The sequence below is a fragment of the Cherax quadricarinatus genome, chromosome 92 (assembly GCF_038502225.1).
Source record: "Cherax quadricarinatus isolate ZL_2023a chromosome 92, ASM3850222v1, whole genome shotgun sequence".
Classification (NCBI taxonomy): Eukaryota; Metazoa; Arthropoda; class Malacostraca; order Decapoda; family Parastacidae; genus Cherax; species Cherax quadricarinatus.
In genome coordinates, this window is record NC_091383.1 from 2,360,817 (window position 1) to 2,380,123 (window position 19,307).

Here is a 19,307-nt window from a genome sequence, read left to right on the forward strand (position 1 = left end):
AAGGCAGGGTGGCCCACCAAGGCAGGGTGGCCCACCAAGGCAGGGTGGCCGACCAAGGCAGGGTGGCCGACCAAGGCAGGGTGGCCGACGAAGGCAGGGTGGCCCACCAAGGCAGGGTGGTTGACCAAGGCAGGGTGGCCCACCAAGGCAGGGTGGCGAACCAAGGCAGGGTGGCCGACCAAGGCAGGGTGACCCACCAAGGCAGGGTGGCCCACCAAGGCAGGGTGGCCACCAAGGCAGGGTGGCCACCAAGGCAGGGTGGCCCACCAAGGCAGGGTGGCCCACCAAGGCAGGGTGGCCCACCAAGGCACCAAGGCAGGGTGGCCCACCAAGGCAGGGTGGCCCACCAAGGCAGGGTGGCCCACCAAGGCAGGGTGGCCGACCAAGGCAGGGTGGCCCACCAAGGCAGGGTGGCCCACCAAGGCAGGGTGGCCGACCAAGGCAGGGTGGCCCACCAAGGCAGGGTCGCCCACCAAGGCAGGGTGGCCCACCAAGGCAGGGTGGCCGACCAAGGCAGGGTGGCCCACCAAGACAGGGTGGCCCACCAAGGCAGGGTGGCCGACCAAGGCAGGGTGGCCCACCAAGGCAGGGTGGCCGACCAATGCAGGGTGGCCCACCAAGGCAGGGTGGCCCACCAAGGCAGGGTGGCCCACCAAGGCAGGGTGGCCCACCAAGGCAGGGTGGCCCACCAAGGCAGGGTGGCCCACCAAGGCAGGGTGGCCCACCAAGGCAGGGTGGCCCACCAAGGCAGGGTGGCCCACCAAGGCAGGGATACGTCTGTTTATTATTAATTCTTTATCTTGGCTTCTCTCAAGGCAGGTTCCTTGATGGTGTTAGGAGACTGTTGAATCTACAAATTGTAATTATCCCCTACTTCCTTGGATCAGACAAAATTTTTATGACCGTATGGGTTTAGCACTCTCCCCTAAATCTAACAAAAATAATAATAATAATTTAGGCCATTTGCCACTACAGGAGGGCCCCACTTATACAGCAGGTTAGGTTCCTGTGTACTGTAGGGCCCCACTAACACAGCAGATTAGGTTCTGGGCTACTGCTGTACAGGAGGACCCCACTTATACAGCAGGTTAGGTTCCAGGGTACTGCTGTACGTACATAGAACCGCTTCATAAGAGCGCTGACTGTAGATTTATTACCCTTTTTCGTAGATATGCAGCTTAAGGAGGAGAAAGCCCGGCTTATCATGGAGCGGCAAGCTAACGAGAGCAGAGGGTCTGCTTTCAACCGGCTGTCAGCAGAGTTGGAGGCTCTGAAGCTGAAGCGCGCATCTCTGCTGGAGGAATCTACATCTCTGAAAAAGAAAGTCAGTAGTGGATGGTAGAAACAATTTTTTGGGGATAGAAAAATAATATACAGCATATGAGTCTACTGAAAATACACTTACAGATTTATAAAGCCAGTAGTATAATTGTAGTTATTGTCTCTATAATGACTAGTATAATTATAGTTATTATCTATGTAATGCCTGTAGTATAATCATAGTCATTTCCTCAATAATGACAGTGGTATAATCTTTGATAATATTTGCATAGGTGGCGACTTACGAGGCGGAACGGAGTGAAACTGAGAAATTGTTTACAAGTTTACGCAGTGAAGTGACGGCATCACGACAGGAGGCGGCAGACCTCAGTCACCAGCTGTCTAACTCAACACATCTCCAGCAGCAGCTTAACAGGTATTTTTATGCTAAAATATATTGTAGATTGACACCAATAGACTCCTGGCTGTCTTCAAGACCCTTGGCTGTCTTCAAGACCCCTGGCTGTCTTCAAGACCCCTGGTTGTCTTCAAGACCCCTGGCTGTCTTCAAGACCCCTGGCTGTCTTCAAGACCTCTGGCTGTCTTCAAGACCCCTGGCTGTCTTCAAGACCCCTGGCTGTCTTCAAGACCCCTGGCTGTCTTCAAGACCCCTGGTTGTCTTCAAGACCCCTGGCTGTCTTCAAGACCCCTGGCTGTCTTCAAGACCCCTGGCTGTCTTCAAGACCCCTGGCTGTCTTCAAGACCTCTGGCTGTCTTCAAGACCTCTGGCTGTCTTCAAGACCTCTGGCTGTCTTCAAGACCTCTGGCTGTCTTCAAGACCCCTGGCTGTCTTCAAGACCTCTGGCTGTCTTCAAGACCTCTGGCTGTCTTCAAGACCTCTGGCTGTCTTCAAGACCCCTGGCTGTCTTCAAGACCCCTGGCTGTCTTCAAGACCTCTGGCTGTCTTCAAGACCTCTGGCTGTCTTCAAGACCCCTGGCTGTCTTCAAGACCCCTGGTTGTCTTCAAGACCTCTGGTTGTCTTCAAGACCTCTGGCTGTCTTCAAGACCTCTGGCTGTCTTCAAGACCTCTGGCTGTCTTCAAGACCTCTGGCTGTCTTCAAGACCTCTGGCTGTCTTCAAGACCCCTGGCTGTCTTCAAGACCCCTGGCTGTCTTCAAGACCCCTGGTTGTCTTCAAGACCCCTGGCTGTCTTCAAGACCCCTGGCTGTCTTCAAGACCCCTGGCTGTCTTCAAGCCCCTGGCTGTCTTCAAGACCCCTGGTTGTCTTCAAGACCCCTGGCTGTCTTCAAGACCTCTGGCTGTCTTCAAGACCCCTGGCTGTCTTCAAGACCCCTGGCTGTCTTCAAGACCCCTGGTTGTCTTCAAGACCCCTGGCTGTCTTCAAGACCCCTGGCTGTCTTCAAGACCCCTGGCTGTCTTCAAGACCCCTGGTTGTCTTCAAGACCCCTGGCTGTCTTCAAGACCTCTGGCTGTCTTCAAGACCCCTGGCTGTCTTCAAGACCCCTGGCTGTCTTCAAGACCCCTGGTTGTCTTCAAGACCCCTGGTTGTCTTCAAGACCCCTGGCTGTCTTCAAGACCCCTGGTTGTCTTCAAGACCCCTGGCTGTCTTCAAGACCCCTGGCTGTCTTCAAGACCCCTGGCTGTCTTCAAGACCCCTGGTTGTCTTCAAGACCCCTGGCTGTCTTCAAGACCCCTGGTTGTCTTCAAGACCCCTGGCTGTCTTCAAGACCCCTGGCTGTCTTCAAGACCCCTGGCTGTCTTCAAGACCCCTGGCTGTCTTCAAGACCCCTGGCTGTCTTCAAGACCTCTGGCTGTCTTCAAGACCTCTGGCTGTCTTCAAGACCTCTGGCTGTCTTCAAGACCTCTGGCTGTCTTCAAGACCTCTGGCTGTCTTCAAGACCTCTGGCTGTCTTCAAGACCCCTGGTTGTCTTCAAGACCTCTGGCTGTCTTCAAGACCTCTGGCTGTCTTCAAGACCTCTGGCTGTCTTCAAGACCTCTGGCTGTCTTCAAGACCTCTGGCTGTCTTCAAGACCTCTGGCTGTCTTCAAGACCCCTGGCTGTCTTCAAGACCCCTGGCTGTCTTCAAGACCCCTGGCTGTCTTCAAGACCCCTGACTGTCTTCAAGACCCCTGGCTGTCTTCAAGACCCCTGGCTGTCTTCAAGACCCCTGGCTGTCTTCAAGACCCCTGACTGTCTTCAAGACCCCTGGCTGTCTTCAAGACCCCTGGTTGTCTTCAAGACCCCTGGCTGTCTTCAAGACCCCTGGCTGTCTTCAAGACCCCTGGCTGTCTTCAAGACCCCTGGTTGTCTTCAAGACCCCTGGCTATCTTCAAGACCCCTGGCTGTCTTCAAGACCCCTGGCTGTCTTCAAGACCCCTGGTTGTCTTCAAGACCCCTGGCTGTCTTCAAGACCCCTGGCTGTCTTCAAGACCCCTGGCTGTCTTCAAGACCCCTGGTTGTCTTCAAGACCCCTGGCTATCTTCAAGACCCCTGGCTGTCTTCAAGACCCCTGGCTGTCTTCAAGACCCCTGACTGTCTTCAAGACCCCTGGCTGTCTTCAAGACCCCTGGCTGTCTTCAAGACCCCTGGTTGTCTTCAAGACCCCTGGCTATCTTCAAGACCCCTGGTTGTCTTCAAGACCCCTGGTTGTCTTCAAGACCCCTGGCTGTCTTCAAGAAGAAGCTGGACCAGCCAGGTTGTGGTTCCTACGTTGGTTTACTTGCGGCCAGCAGTAACAACCTGGTTGATTAGGTCCTGATCCACCACCAGGCCTGGTCATGAACTGGGACACGGGAGCATTGACCCCTGAAACACCCTGCAGGTATACTCCAGGTATTGGCACAGAGCAAAATTCACTACACTTTAGTCGCAGATGTTCACTAAGAATTGTATTTTGTTCAGCATATTTGCAAAATAACCACTGTGAAAAAAATAGTTTCCAAGCACTTTTGTGATTTCTCACATCATTTTTTTTCACAGTGGTTATTTTTTTTCACAGTGGTTATTTTTTTCACAGTGGTTATTTTTTTTCACAGTGGTCATTTTTTTTTTTTCACAGTGGTTATTTTGCATATTGTGATATCACCTGTTTACTGTGATCTTATTGCATTAATCCCTATTTTTTTTAATTATTCTTGCCTGGTGGTGAAAAGGTTACATGCAGTTTTAATGACCCTAGTTTAGTCTGTAGGTTTTAAACCCCCATAAACCAACCAATGTGTTTGTAAGTCCTTGACTTACAAACACGTTGGGGACCTTCTGAATTGTACTTATTATACACAATACAGAATTTTGTATATTATACACAATACAGAATTGTGCATATTATACACAATACAGAATTGTGTATATTATACACAATACAGAAGATTCTCAATGTATGTGTAAGTCAAGGAGTTACTATAATAATATCCACGTTGCAGGGAGCGTGAAGAGGTGGCCACGGCGAACCGGGAGATTGATCGGCTACAAGCTAACAACAACGAGATAGAGAGCGAACTTCTCGCCTGCCGACAAAAGGAAGCGGAACTGCTAGCCTTCACGCAGAAATTGACCGACAAGAATGTACAGATTCAGAGTCAATTCTCCGCACTTCAGTCGAAGGTAAAACCATTAAAAGGCTTGAATGTTATGTTAGGTGCTCCTACTTATGATGAGGCCATGTTCCAGTGAACCAATCGTGAGTTAACAACATCGTATGTCAAATATTAATACAGGGGAACCTGGGTTTTCATATGCCCTAGTTTGTTTGTAAAACTTTAGTTATTCTCTATAAGACGTATTTTTTGTTAATATTTTTGGGTATCTCGAATGGGTTAATTGGATTTACATTATTTCTTATGATAAATATTAAAAAAATACATTTTATACAGAATAACTATACAGTGGACGCCCGGTATTCGATGGCATCGGTATTCTATAAATCCTGTATTCGATGCATTATATCGCAAAAAATTTTCCTCGGTATTCGATTGAAAACCCGATATTCGATACGATTTGTACGAGACCTGTCCACGTGTGGCCTGAACTGCCCCGTGTGTGCCAGTGTTTACAAGCCAGCCAGTGTGCGCGCATCTAAGGATACATTCAGTACATTCCATATTATCCATATTATCACTGTGTTTGGTGCTTGTTTCTGCAAAATAAGTCACCATGGGCCCCAAGAAAGCCTCTAGTGCCAACCCTGTGGTAAAAAGGGTGAGAATTAGTATGGAAATTAAGAAAGATTTTGAAGGGTTTGGGGCTAACCCTGAGAAGCCTATGCCAGTTGTGGAATCCATTGTGCCTACTTCAAAAATTAAGGAAATGTGTACACAGTGGGTTGAAGTGCAAACCTTTATGGATGAAAATCACCCTAACACAGCTATTGCAAGCCGTGCTGGTGACTATTACAATGACACTCTCCCATCTCATCAATCATCACCAGATCTTCATTAAAGGTAAGTGTCAATTATTTTATTGTTATTGTAATTATTCTATTGCATTAAACTTAATATTTCATGTAGTAAAATTTTTTTTTTCATACTTTTGGGTGTCTTGCATGGATTAATTTGATTTCCATTATTTCTTATGAGGAAAATTGATTCGGTTTTCGATATTGTCGGTATTCGATGAGCTCTCAGGAACGGATTAATATCGAATACCGGGGGTCCACTGTAGTTTTACATACAAACTACGGCATACGAAAACCCAGGTTCCACTGTATGTGATAAATAAACAAATACAGTAATTACTGTAACTAAATACAAGTATCGTAAAGTAAATAAATGAATATAAGTTTATCCTATTAAAAGTACAGTACAAAAAACAAGATTTTTGCATTGTAAAGTTGAAATATCGTAAGTTGAACCATCGTAAAGGAGCATTTGTATAAACATTCAATAAAGATGGGGGCGATGGTGTTGTAGTTTCGAGTGCCATTGTAACCATTATAACACTGAACTTAAATTATTATTATAATGTTGGTAGAAGGGATTCTGGGAAACCGGTTAGCCGGACTTGAGTCCTGGAGGTGGGAAGTACAATGGCTACACTTTTAAGGAGGGGCTAGGGATATTGGCTGTTCGGAGTGACATCTAAACTGTTGTAGCCGAGTGCCTCTGCTGAGACAGCTATTATGTATAAATGATGGTGAAAGTGTTGAATGATAGTGAAAGTGTTTCTTTTTTGGGTCACCCTGCCTTGGTGGAAGACAGCCGTTGTGTCAAAAAAAATGTTATTTAAAAGGCCACATGTGCAACTAATGCAACGTTTTATTGTAGCAATGTTCTGCGAAATGTTGCCACAATAGCATGTCACATTAGTTGCCTTGTGTCCTTTTACCTAAATTATTTTGATAATGGTACACAATGAACATAGAATCATGTGAGGTTGACTCTCTGATCTATGGGTTTTTTGTTATTTTTCCAGCCATGATACGGGTTTTATTCATGAATTTGTTTTGTGATTCATCATGTTCCATCTTTCTCCACACAGACGCAACTGATGGAACTTGTGCAAACGGAGATGAAAGCAGAATTAGACGAGCTCAAGGTGCAGAAGTTGAAATTGAAGACAGACCTTGCTAAAGAAAATCAAACACACATTTCCGAGGTTAGTGTTGATACAAAACATCCAGCATTTCTTTCTGCAGTATTAGAATGTAGTTTTGCATTTTACACACTTGGTCCACCACTAGTAGGAGAGAACAGTTCCAGCTAGCGTGATTCCTCCCTCGTGATAATGCCCATTGTCTTCGTGAATGGCCCCTAAATTCAACCCAAACCAGGGAACAGGTGGGGTTTAAATCCATGACAAGTGAGTGGTAAGACTCACAGGCCAGTGTATAAAGCACTGGACCAGCTGGCTACAGTAACATTCGTTCAACTAGGTACAGCAAGTCCTCAACTTACACACATACAGTGGACCCCCGCATAACGATCACCTCCAAATGCGACCAATTATGTAAGTGTATTTATGTAAGTGCGTTTGTACGTGTATGTTTGGGGGTCTGAAATTGACTAATCTACTTCACAATATTCCTTATGGTAAAAAATTCGGTCAGTACTGGCACCTGAACATACTTCTGGAATGAAAAGAGTTCGTTAACCGGGGGTCCACTGTATTGGGGACCTCCTGAGTTGTGTATAATAATATATAATAATGATATTATACACAGTGATAATATAATGATGATGATATTCACAATATAGAATATTCTCAACATGCTTGTAAGTTTATGACTTACTGTGTACAGTGGACCCCCGGTTAACGAACTTTTTTCATTCCAGAAGTATGTTCAGGTGCCAGTACTGACCGAATTTTTTCCCATAAGGAATATTGTGAAGTAGGTTAGTCCATTTCAGACCCCCAAACATACACGTACAAACGCACTTACATAAATACACTTACATAATTGGTCGCATTCGGAGGTAATCGTTATGCGGGGGTCCACTGTATTTCTATACACCATAGGCAGGTTTATCTGTTCTGTGGTTTGTTACCAGTCATGTTATGACTTCATGATTCAAAATCAACCTTGGAATTTCATTCAGAATAACCATAGGGACCTTAAACTCAAGGAAAGCTTTAATGAACAACTGGCATTAAATCGACAAGAATGGTAGAGCGATGGACCTTGTACTGCCAGCACCATGGTTCTCCATCCATGGTTCTCCATCCATGGTTCTCCATCCATGGTTCTCCATCCATGGTTCTCCATCCATGGTTCTCCATCCATGGACCTCCATCCATGGTCCTCCATCCATGGTCTTCCATCCATGGTCCTCCATCCATGGTTCTCCATCCATGGTTCTCCATCCATGGTTCTCCATCCATGGACCTCCATCCATGGTCCTCCATCCATGGTCTTCCATCCATGGTCCTCCATCCATGGTTCTCCATCCATGGTCCTCCATCCATGGTTCTCCATCCATTCCTCAATAATGATATTGTGACTTTTCTCCATTTGTTTAACATTGGTGTTTTTTGCTTGTTGACGTAATGTTCGTATTTGTCTTACAGTTAGAGCAGCTCAGACGGCAGCTAGCGGGGAGATCGGAAGAGGTGAGACAGTTGACTACCAAAGTTATGGAACTTGAAAACGAGATCCAGGTGCTTAACAAGAAGCATAATAACTCTTTAAAAGTGAGTACCAGATAGTTCTAGGTAGATTGAGGACCATGTGAAGTAAGTACGTACCAGGTGTAGCAAGTACCAGGTGGAGCAAGTACCAGGTGGAGCAAGTACCAGGTGTAGCAAGTACCAGGTGTAGCAAGTACCAGGTCTTCTCACATGATACATTCTGGCTCATAAACTGAACATACCTGGAGAGAGTTCTGGGGGTCAGCGCCCCCACGGCCCGGTCCGTGACCAGGCCTCATGGTGGATCAGGGCCTGATCAACCAGGCTGTTACCTCGCTAACACTGCGCTTTTCATATTCATGTTTGTAGAGTGCGGCCAGCAGGACTGGGCCGCGGGGGCATTGACCCCCGAAACCCTCTCCAGGTAAACTCCAGGTAAGTGCAACTAATGTGACGTTTCATTGTGGCAACGTTTTGCTCTCCAAGCTTGACAAAGCTCCTGGAGAGCAAAACATTGCCACAATAAAATGTCACATTAGTTGCATTTGCGTCCTTTTACTTTACATTTCTTTTTTTTAACACATCGGCCGATTCCCACCAAGGCAGGGTGTCCACCAAGGCAGGGTGTCCACCAAGGCAGGGTGTCCACCAAGGCAGGGTGTCCACCAAGGCAGGGTGTCCACCAAGGCAGGGTGTCCACCAAGGCAGGGTGTCCACCAAGGCAGGGTGTCCACCAAGGCAGGGTGTCCACCAAGGCAGGGTGTCCACCAAGGCAGGGTGGTCACCAAGGCAGGGTGGTCACCAAGGCAGGGTGGTCACCAAGGCAGGGTGGTCACCAAGGCAGGGTGGTCACCAAGGCAGGGTGGTCACCAAGGCAGGGTGGTCACCAAGGCAGGGTGGTCACCAAGGCAGGGTGGTCACCAAGGCAGGGTGGTCACCAAGGCAGGGTGGTCACCAAGGAAGGGTGGTCACCAAGGCAGGGTGGTCACCAAGGCAGGGTGTCCACCAAGGCAGGGTGTCCACCAAGGCAGGGTGTCCACCAAGGCAGGGTGTCCACCAAGGCAGGGTGGTCACCAAGGCAGGGTGGTCACCAAGGCAGGGTGGTCACCAAGGCAGGGTGGTCACCAAGGCAGGGTGGTCACCAAGGCAGGGTGGTCACCAAGGCAGGGTGGTCACCAAGGCAGGGTGGTCACCAAGGCAGGGTGCCCACCAAGGCAGGGTGTCCACCAAGGCAGGGTGTCCACCAAGGCAGGGTGGTCACCAGGCAGGGTGGTCACCAAGGCAGGGTGGTCACCAAGGCAGGGTGGTCACCAAGGCAGGGTGGTCACCAAGGCAGGGTGGTCACCAAGGCAGGGTGGTCACCAAGGCAGGGTGGTCACCAAGGCAGGGTGGGCAGGGTGTCACCAAGGCAGGGTGGTCACCAAGGCAGTCACCAAGGCAGGGTGGTCACCAAGGCAGGGTGGTCACCAAGGCAGGGTGGTCACCAAGGCAGGGTGGTCACCAAGGCAGGGTGGTCACCAAGGCAGGGTGGTCACCAAGGCAGGGTGGTCACCAAGGCAGGGTGGTCACCAAGGCAGGGTGGTCACCAAGGCAGGGTGGTCACCAAGGCAGGGTGGTCACCAAGGCAGGGTGGTCACCAAGGCAGGGTGGTCACCAAGGCAGGGTGGTCACCAAGGCAGGGTGGTCACCAAGGCAGGGTGGTCACCAAGGCAGGGTGGTCACCAAGGCAGGGTGGTCACCAAGGCAGGGTGGTGGTCACCAAGGCCGGGTGGCCACCCCGGCCGGGTGGTCACCAAGGCAGGGTGGTCACCAAGGCAGGGTGGTCACCAAGGCAGGGTGGTCACCAAGGCAGGGTGGTCACCAAGGCAGGGTGGCCACCAAGGCACCAAGGCAGGGTGGTCACCAAGGCAGGGTGGTCACCAAGGCAGGGTGGTCACCAAGGCAGGGTGGTCACCAAGGCAGGGTGGTCACCAAGGCAGGGTGGTCACCAAGGCAGGGTGGTCACCAAGGCAGGGTGGTCACCAAGGCAGGGTGGTCACCAAGGCAGGGTGGTCACCAAGGCAGGGTGGTCACCAAGGCAGGGTGGTCACCAAGGCAGGGTGGTCACCAAGGCAGGGTGGTCACCAAGGCAGGGTGGTCACCAAGGCAGGGTGGTCACCAAGGCAGGGTGGTCACCAAGGCAGGGTGGTCACCAAGGCAGGGTGGTCACCAAGGCAGGGTGGCCCACCAAGGCAGGGTGGTCACCAAGGCAGGGTGGTCACCAAGGCAGGGTGGTCACCAAGGCAGGGTGGTCACCAAGGCAGGGTGGCCACCAAGGCAGGGTGGTCACCAAGGCAGGGTGGTCACCAAGGCAGGGTGGTCACCAAGGCAGGGTGGTCACCAAGGCAGGGTGGTCACCAAGGCAGGGTGGTCACCAAGGCAGGGTGGTCACCAAGGCAGGGTGGTCACCAAGGCAGGGTGGTCACCAAGGCAGGGTGGTCACCAAGGCAGGGTGGTCACCAAGGCAGGGTGGTCACCAAGGCAGGGTGGTCACCAAGGCAGGGTGGTCACCAAGGCAGGGTGGTCACCAAGGCAGGGTGGTCACCAAGGCAGGGTGGTCACCAAGGCAGGGTGGTCACCAAGGCAGGGTGGTCACCAAGGCAGGGTGGTCACCAAGGCAGGGTGGTCACCAAGGCAGGGTGGTCACCAAGGCAGGGTGGCCACCAAGGCAGGGTGGTCACCAAGGCAGGGTGGCCACCAAGGCAGGGTGGTCACCAAGGCAGGGTGGTCACCAAGGCAGGGTGGTCACCAAGGCAGGGTGGTCACCAAGGCAGGGTGGTCACCAAGGCAGGGTGGTCACCAAGGCAGGGTGGTCACCAAGGCAGGGTGGTCACCAAGGCAGGGTGGTCACCAAGGCAGGGTGGTCACCAAGGCAGGGTGGTCACCAAGGCAGGGTGGTCACCAAGGCAGGGTGGTCACCAAGGCAGGGTGGTCACCAAGGCAGGGTGGTCACCAAGGCAGGGTGTCCACCAAGGCAGGGTGGTCACCAAGGCAGGGTGGTCACCAAGGCAGGGTGGTCACCAAGGCAGGGTGGTCACCAAGGCAGGGTGGTCACCAAGGCAGGGTGGTCACCAAGGCAGGGTGGTCACCAAGGCAGGGTGGTCACCAAGGCAGGGTGGTCACCAAGGCAGGGTGGTCACCAAGGCAGGGTGGTCACCAAGGCAGGGTGGTCACCAAGGCAGGGTGGTCACCAAGGCAGGGTGGTCACCAAGGCAGGGTGGTCACCAAGGCAGGGTGGTCACCAAGGCAGGGTGGTCACCAAGGCAGGGTGGTCACCAAGGCAGGGTGGTCACCAAGGCAGGGTGGTCACCAAGGCAGGGTGGCCACCAAGGCAGGGTGGTCACCAAGGCAGGGTGGTCACCAAGGCAGGGTGGTCACCAAGGCAGGGTGGTCACCAAGGCAGGGTGGTCACCAAGGCAGGGTGGTCACCAAGGCAGGGTGGTCACCAAGGCAGGGTGGTCACCAAGGCAGGGTGGTCACCAAGGCAGGGTGGTCACCAAGGCAGGGTGGTCACCAAGGCAGGGTGGTCACCAAGGCAGGGTGGTCACCAAGGCAGGGTGGTCACCAAGGCAGGGTGGTCACCAAGGCAGGGTGGTCACCAAGGCAGGGTGGTCACCAAGGCAGGGTGGTCACCAAGGCAGGGTGGTCACCAAGGCAGGGTGGTCACCAAGGCAGGGTGGTCACCAAGGCAGGGTGGTCACCAAGGCAGGGTGGTCACCAAGGCAGGGTGGTCACCAAGGCAGGGTGGTCACCAAGGCAGGGTGGTCACCAAGGCAGGGTGGTCACCAAGGCAGGGTGGTCACCAAGGCAGGGTGGTCACCAAGGCAGGGTGGTCACCAAGGCAGGGTGGTCACCAAGGCACCAAGGCAGGGTGGTCACCAAGGCAGGGTGGTCACCAAGGCAGGGTGGTCACCAAGGCAGGGTGGTCACCAAGGCAGGGTGGTCACCAAGGCAGGGTGGTCACCAAGGCAGGGTGGTCACCAAGGCAGGGTGGTCACCAAGGCAGGGTGGTCACCAAGGCAGGGTGGTCACCAAGGCAGGGTGGTCACCAAGGCAGGGTGGTCACCAAGGCAGGGTGGTCACCAAGGCAGGGTGGTCACCAAGGCAGGGTGGTCACCAAGGCAGGGTGGTCACCAAGGCAGGGTGGTCACCAAGGCAGGGTGGTCACCAAGGCAGGGTGGTCACCAAGGCAGGGTGGTCACCAAGGCAGGGTGGTCACCAAGGCAGGGTGGTCACCAAGGCAGGGTGGTCACCAAGGCAGGGTGGTCACCAAGGCAGGGTGGTCACCAAGGCAGGGTGGTCACCAAGGCAGGGTGGTCACCAAGGCAGGGTGGTCACCAAGGCAGGGTGGTCACCAAGGCAGGGTGGTCACCAAGGCAGGGTGGTCACCAAGGCAGGGTGGTCACCAAGGCAGGGTGGTCACCACCAAGGCAGGGTGGTCACCAAGGCAGGGTGGTCACCAAGGCAGGGTGGTCACCAAGGCAGGGTGGTCACCAAGGCAGGGTGGTCACCAAGGCAGGGTGGTCACCAAGGCAGGGTGGTCACCAAGGCAGGGTGGTCACCAAGGCAGGGTGGTCACCAAGGCAGGGTGGTCACCAAGGCAGGGTGGTCACCAAGGCAGGGTGGTCACCAAGGCAGGGTGGTCACCAAGGCAGGGTGGTCACCAAGGCAGGGTGGTCACCAAGGCAGGGTGGTCACCAAGGCAGGGTGGTCACCAAGGCAGGGTGGTCACCAAGGCAGGGTGGTCACCAAGGCAGGGTGGTCACCAAGGCAGGGTGGTCACCAAGGCAGGGTGGTCACCAAGGCAGGGTGGTCACCAAGGCAGGGTGGTCACCAAGGCAGGGTGGTCACCAAGGCAGGGTGGTCACCAAGGCAGGGTGGTCACCAAGGCAGGGTGGTCACCAAGGCAGGGTGGTCACCAAGGCAGGGTGGTCACCAAGGCAGGGTGGCCACCAAGGCAGGGTGGTCACCAAGGCAGGGTGGTCACCAAGGCAGGGTGGTCACCAAGGCAGGGTGGCCCACCAAGGCAGGGTGGTCACCAAGGCAGGGTGGTCACCAAGGCAGGGTGGTCACCAAGGCAGGGTGGTCACCAAGGCAGGGTGGTCACCAAGGCAGGGTGGTCACCAAGGCAGGGTGGTCACCAAGGCAGGGTGGTCACCAAGGCAGGGTGGTCACCAAGGCAGGGTGGTCACCAAGGCAGGGTGGTCACCAAGGCAGGGTGGTCACCAAGGCAGGGTGGTCACCAAGGCAGGGTGGTCACCAAGGCAGGGTGGTCACCAAGGCAGGGTGGTCACCAAGGCAGGGTGGTCACCAAGGCAGGGTGGTCACCAAGGCAGGGTGGTCACCAAGGCAGGGTGGTCACCAAGGCAGGGTGGTCACCAAGGCAGGGTGGTCACCAAGGCAGGGTGGTCACCAAGGCAGGGTGGTCACCAAGGCAGGGTGGTCACCAAGGCAGGGTGGTCACCAAGGCAGGGTGGTCACCAAGGCAGGGTGGTCACCAAGGCAGGGTGGTCACCAAGGCAGGGTGGTCACCAAGGCAGGGTGGTCACCAAGGCAGGGTGGTCACCAAGGCAGGGTGGTCACCAAGGCAGGGTGGTCACCAAGGCAGGGTGGTCACCAAGGCAGGGTGGTCACCAAGGCAGGGTGGTCACCAAGGCAGGGTGGTCACCAAGGCAGGGTGGTCACCAAGGCAGGGTGGTCACCAAGGCAGGGTGGTCACCAAGGCAGGGTGGTCACCAAGGCAGGGTGGTCACCAAGGCAGGGTGGTCACCAAGGCAGGGTGGTCACCAAGGCAGGGTGGTCACCAAGGCAGGGTGGTCACCAAGGCAGGGTGGTCACCAAGGCAGGGTGGTCACCAAGGCAGGGTGGTCACCAAGGCAGGGTGGTCACCAAGGCAGGGTGGTCACCAAGGCAGGGTGGTCACCAAGGCAGGGTGGTCACCAAGGCAGGGTGGTCACCAAGGCAGGGTGGTCACCAAGGCAGGGTGGTCACCAAGGCAGGGTGGACCACCAAGGCAGGGTGGTCACCAAGGCAGGGTGGTCACCAAGGCAGGGTGGTCACCAAGGCAGGGTGGTCACCAAGGCAGGGTGGTCACCAAGGCAGGGTGGTCACCAAGGCAGGGTGGTCACCAAGGCAGGGTGGTCACCAAGGCAGGGTGGTCACCAAGGCAGGGTGGTCACCAAGGCAGGGTGGTCACCAAGGCAGGGTGGTCACCAAGGCAGGGTGGTCACCAAGGCAGGGTGGTCACCAAGGCAGGGTGGTCACCAAGGCAGGGTGGTCACCAAGGCAGGGTGGTCACCAAGGCAGGGTGGTCACCAAGGCAGGGTGGTCACCAAGGCAGGGTGGTCACCAAGGCAGGGTGGTCTCACAGGCTGGGTGGTCACCAAGGCAGGGTGGTCACCAAGGCAGGGTGGTCACCAAGGCAGGGTGGTCACCAAGGCAGGGTGGTCACCAAGGCAGGGTGGTCACCAAGGCAGGGTGGCCACCAAGGCAGGGTGGTCACCAAGGCGGGGTGGTCACCAAGGCAGGGTGGTCACCAAGGCAGGGTGGCCACCAAGGCAGGGTGTCCACCAAGGCAGGGTGGCCCACCAAGGCAGGGTGGTCACCAAGGCAGGGTGGTCACCAAGGCATGGTGGTCACCAAGGCAGGGTGGTCACCAAGGCAGGGTGGTCACCAAGGCAGGGTGGTCACCAAGGCAGGGTGGTCACCAAGGCAGGGTGGTCACCAAGGCAGGGTGGTCACCAAGGCAGGGTGGTCACCAAGGCAGGGTGGTCACCAAGGCAGGGTGGTCACCAAGGCAGGGTGGTCACCAAGGCAGGGTGGCCCACCAAGGCAGGGTGGCCCACCAAGGCAGGGTGGTCACCAAGGCAGGGTGGTCACCAAGGCAGGGTGGTCACCAAGGCAGGGTGGTCACCAAGGCAGGGTGGTCACCAAGGCAGGGTGGTCACCAAGGCAGGGTGGTCACCAAGGCAGGGTGGTCACCAAGGCAGGGTGGCCCACCAAGGCAGGGTGGTCACCAAGGCAGGGTGGTCACCAAGGCAGGGTGGTCACCAAGGCAGGGTGGTCACCAAGGCAGGGTGGTCACCAAGGCAGGGTGGTCACCAAGGCAGGGTGGTCACCAAGGCAGGGATGTCACCAAGGCAGGGTGGTCACCAAGGCAGGGTGGTCACCAAGGCAGGGTGGTCACCAAGGCAGGGTGGTCACCAAGGCAGGGTGGTCACCAAGGCAGGGTGCCCACCAAGGCAGGGTGTCCACCAAGGCAGGGTGGTCACCAAGGCAGGGTGGTCACCAAGGCAGGGTGGTCACCAAGGCAGGGTGGTCACCAAGGCAGGGTGGTCACCAAGGCAGGGTGGTCACCAAGGCAGGGTGGTCACCAAGGCAGGGTGGTCACCAAGGCAGGGTGGTCACCAAGGCAGGGTGGTCACCAAGGCAGGGTGGTCACCAAGGCAGGGTGGTCACCAAGGCAGGGTGGCCACCAAGGCAGGGTGGTCACCAAGGCAGGGTGGCCACCAAGGCAGGGTGGTCACCAAGGCAGGGTGGTCACCAAGGCAGGGTGGTCACCAAGGCAGGGTGGTCACCAAGGCAGGGTGGTCACCAAGGCAGGGTGGTCACCAAGGCAGGGTGGTCACCAAGGCAGGGTGCCCACCAAGGCAGGGTGTCCACCAAGGCAGGGTGTCCACCAAGGCAGGGTGGTCACCAAGGCAGGGTGGTCACCAAGGCAGGGTGGTCACCAAGGCAGGGTGGTCACCAAGGCAGGGTGGTCACCAAGGCAGGGTGGTCACCAAGGCAGGGTGGTCACCAAGGCAGGGTGTCCACCAAGGCAGGGTGGTCACCAAGGCAGGGTGGTCACCAAGGCAGGGTGGTCACCAAGGCAGGGTGGTCACCAAGGCAGGGTGGTCACCAAGGCAGGGTGGTCACCAAGGCAGGGTGGTCACCAAGGCAGGGTGGCCCACCAAGGCAGGGTGGTCACCAAGGCAGGGTGGTCACCAAGGCAGGGTGGTCACCAAGGCAGGGTGGTCACCAAGGCAGGGTGGTCACCAAGGCAGGGTGGTCACCAAGGCAGGGTGGTCACCAAGGCAGGGTGGTCACCAAGGCAGGGTGGTCACCAAGGCAGGGTGGTCACCAAGGCAGGGTGGTCACCAAGGCAGGGTGGTCACCAAGGCAGGGTGGTCACCAAGGCAGGGTGGACCACCAAGGCAGGGTGGTCACCAAGGCAGGGTGGTCACCAAGGCAGGGTGGTCACCAAGGCAGGGTGGTCACCAAGGCAGGGTGGTCACCAAGGCAGGGTGGTCACCAAGGCAGGGTGGTCACCAAGGCAGGGTGGTCACCAAGGCAGGGTGGTCACCAAGGCAGGGTGGTCACCAAGGCAGGGTGGTCACCAAGGCAGGGTGGTCACCAAGGCAGGGTGGTCACCAAGGCAGGGTGGTCACCAAGGCAGGGTGGTCACCAAGGCAGGGTGGTCACCAAGGCAGGGTGGTCACCAAGGCAGGGTGGTCACCAAGGCAGGGTGTCCACCAAGGCAGGGTGGTCACCAAGGCAGGGTGTCCACCAAGGCAGGGTGGTCACCAAGGCAGGGTGGTCACCAAGGCAGGGTGGTCACCAAGGCAGGGTGGTCACCAAGGCAGGGTGGTCACCAAGGCAGGGTGGTCACCAAGGCAGGGTGGTCACCAAGGCAGGGTGGTCACCAAGGCAGGGTGGCCACCAAGGCAGGGTGGTCACCAAGGCAGGGTGGCCCACCAAGGCAGGGTGGCCACCAAGGCAGGGTGGTCACCAAGGCAGGGTGGTCACCAAGGCAGGGTGGTCACCAAGGCAGGGTGGCCCACCAAGGCAGGGTGGTCACCAAGGCAGGGTGGTCACCAAGGCAGGGTGGTCACCAAGGCAGGGTGGTCACCAAGGCAGGGTGGTCACCAAGGCAGGGTGGTCACCAAGGCAGGGTGGTCACCAAGGCAGGGTGGCCACCAAGGCAGGGTGGTCACCAAGGCAGGGTGGTCACCAAGGCAGGGTGTCCACCAAGGCAGGGTGTCCACCAAGGCAGGGTGGTCACCAAGGCAGGGTGGTCACCAAGGCAGGGTGGTCACCAAGGCAGGGTGGTCACCAAGGCAGGGTGGTCACCAAGGCAGGGTGGTCACCAAGGCAGGGTGGTCACCAAGGCAGGGTGGCCACCAAGGCAGGGTGGTCACCAAGGCAGGGTGGTCACCAAGGCAGGGTGGTCACCAAGGCAGGGTGGTCACCAAGGCAGGGTGGTCACCAAGGCAGGGTGGTCACCAAGGCAGGGTGGTCACCAAGGCAGGGTGGCCACCAAGGCAGGGTGGCCCACCAAGGCAGGGTGGCCCACCAAGGCAGGGTGGCCCACCAAGGCAGGGTGGCCCACCAAGGCAGGTTGGTCACCAAGGCAGGGTGGTCACCAAGGCAGGGTGGTCACCAAGGCAGGGTGGTCACCAAGGCAGGGTGGTCACCAAGGCAGGGTGGTCACCAAGGCAGGGTGGCCACCAAGGCAGGGTGGTCACCAAGGCAGGGTGGTCACCAAGGCAGGGTGGTCACCAAGGCAGGGTGGTCACCAAGGCAGGGTGGTCACCAAGGCAGGGTGGTCACCAAGGCAGGGTGGTCACCAAGGCAGGGTGGCCACCAAGGCAGGGTGGTCACCAAGGCAGGGTGGTCACCAAGGCAGGGTGGTCACCAAGGCAGGGTGGTCACCAAGGCAGGGTGGTCACCAAGGCAGGGTGGCCACCAAGGCAGGGTGGTCACCAAGGCAGGGTGGTCACCAAGGCAGGGTGGTCACCAAGGCAGGGTGGTCACCAAGGCAGGGTGGCCACCAAGGCAGGGTGGTCACCAAGGCAGGGTGGTCACCAAGGCAGGGTGGTCACCAAGGCAGGGTGGTCACCAAGGCAGGGTGGTCACCAAGGCAGGGTGGTCACCAAGGCAGGGTGGTCACCAAGGCAGGGTGGTCACCAAGGCAGGGTGGTCACCAAGGCAGGGTGGTCACCAAGGCAGGGTGGCCACCAAGGCAGGGTGGTCACCAAGGCAGGGTGGTCACCAAGGCAGGGTGGTCACCAAGGCAGGGTGGTCACCAAGGCAGGGTGGTCACCAAGGCAGGGTGGTCACCAAGGCAGGGTGGCCCACCAAGGCAGGGTGGTCACCAAGGCAGGGTGGTCACCAAGGCAGGGTGGTCACCAAGGCAGGGTGGGCAGGGTGGTCACCAAGGCAGGGTGGCCCACCAAGGCAGGGTGGCCACCAAGGCAGGGTGGTGGCCACCAAGGCAGGGTGGCCCACCAAGGCAGGGTGGCCCACCAAGGCAGGGTGGCCCACCAAGGCAGGGTTGCAAGGCAGGGTGGCCCACCAAGGCAGGGTGGCCCACCAAGGCAGGGTGGTCACCAAGGCAGGGTGGTCACCAAGGCAGGGTGGTCACCAAGGCAGGGTGGTCACCAAGGCAGGGTGCCCACCAAGGCAGGGTGTCCACCAAGGCAGGGTGGTCACCAAGGCAGGGTGGTCACCAAGGCAGGGTGGTCACCAAGGCAGGGTGGCCCACCAAGGCAGGGTGGTCACCAAGGCAGGGTGTCCACCAAGGCAGGGTGGCCCACCAAGGCAGGGTGGCCCACCAAGGCAGGGTGGCCCACCAAGGCAGGGTGGTCACCAAGGCAGGGTGGTCACCAAGGCAGGGTGGCCACCAAGGCAGGGTGGCCACCAAGGCAGGGTGGTCAAGGCAGGGTGGTCACCAAGGCAGGGTGGCCCGAAAAAGAAAAACTTTCACCATCATTCACTCCATCACTGTCTTGCCAGAAGGGTGCTTTACACTACAGTTTTTAAACTGCAACATTAACACTAAAACTACAACATTAACACTAAAACTACAACATTAACACTAAAACTACAACATTAACACTAAAACTACAACATTAACACTAAAACTACAACATTAACACTAAA

General features: G+C 56.4%; 1 protein-coding gene across 1 annotated transcript in view; it reads left to right on the forward strand.

Moving 5' to 3' along the window:
* LOC128698380 (coiled-coil domain-containing protein 186) overlaps positions 1-19,307 on the forward strand; it is a 56,546-nt gene that overhangs the window by 23,164 nt on the left and 14,075 nt on the right. Inside the window, exons 8-12 of the mRNA XM_070104521.1 lie at positions 1,121-1,324; positions 1,554-1,696; positions 4,706-4,886; positions 6,759-6,875; positions 8,286-8,408. Coding sequence (XP_069960622.1) covers positions 1,121-1,324; positions 1,554-1,696; positions 4,706-4,886; positions 6,759-6,875; positions 8,286-8,408 — 768 coding nt within the window. The remainder of the gene's footprint in view (positions 1-1,120; positions 1,325-1,553; positions 1,697-4,705; positions 4,887-6,758; positions 6,876-8,285; positions 8,409-19,307) is intronic.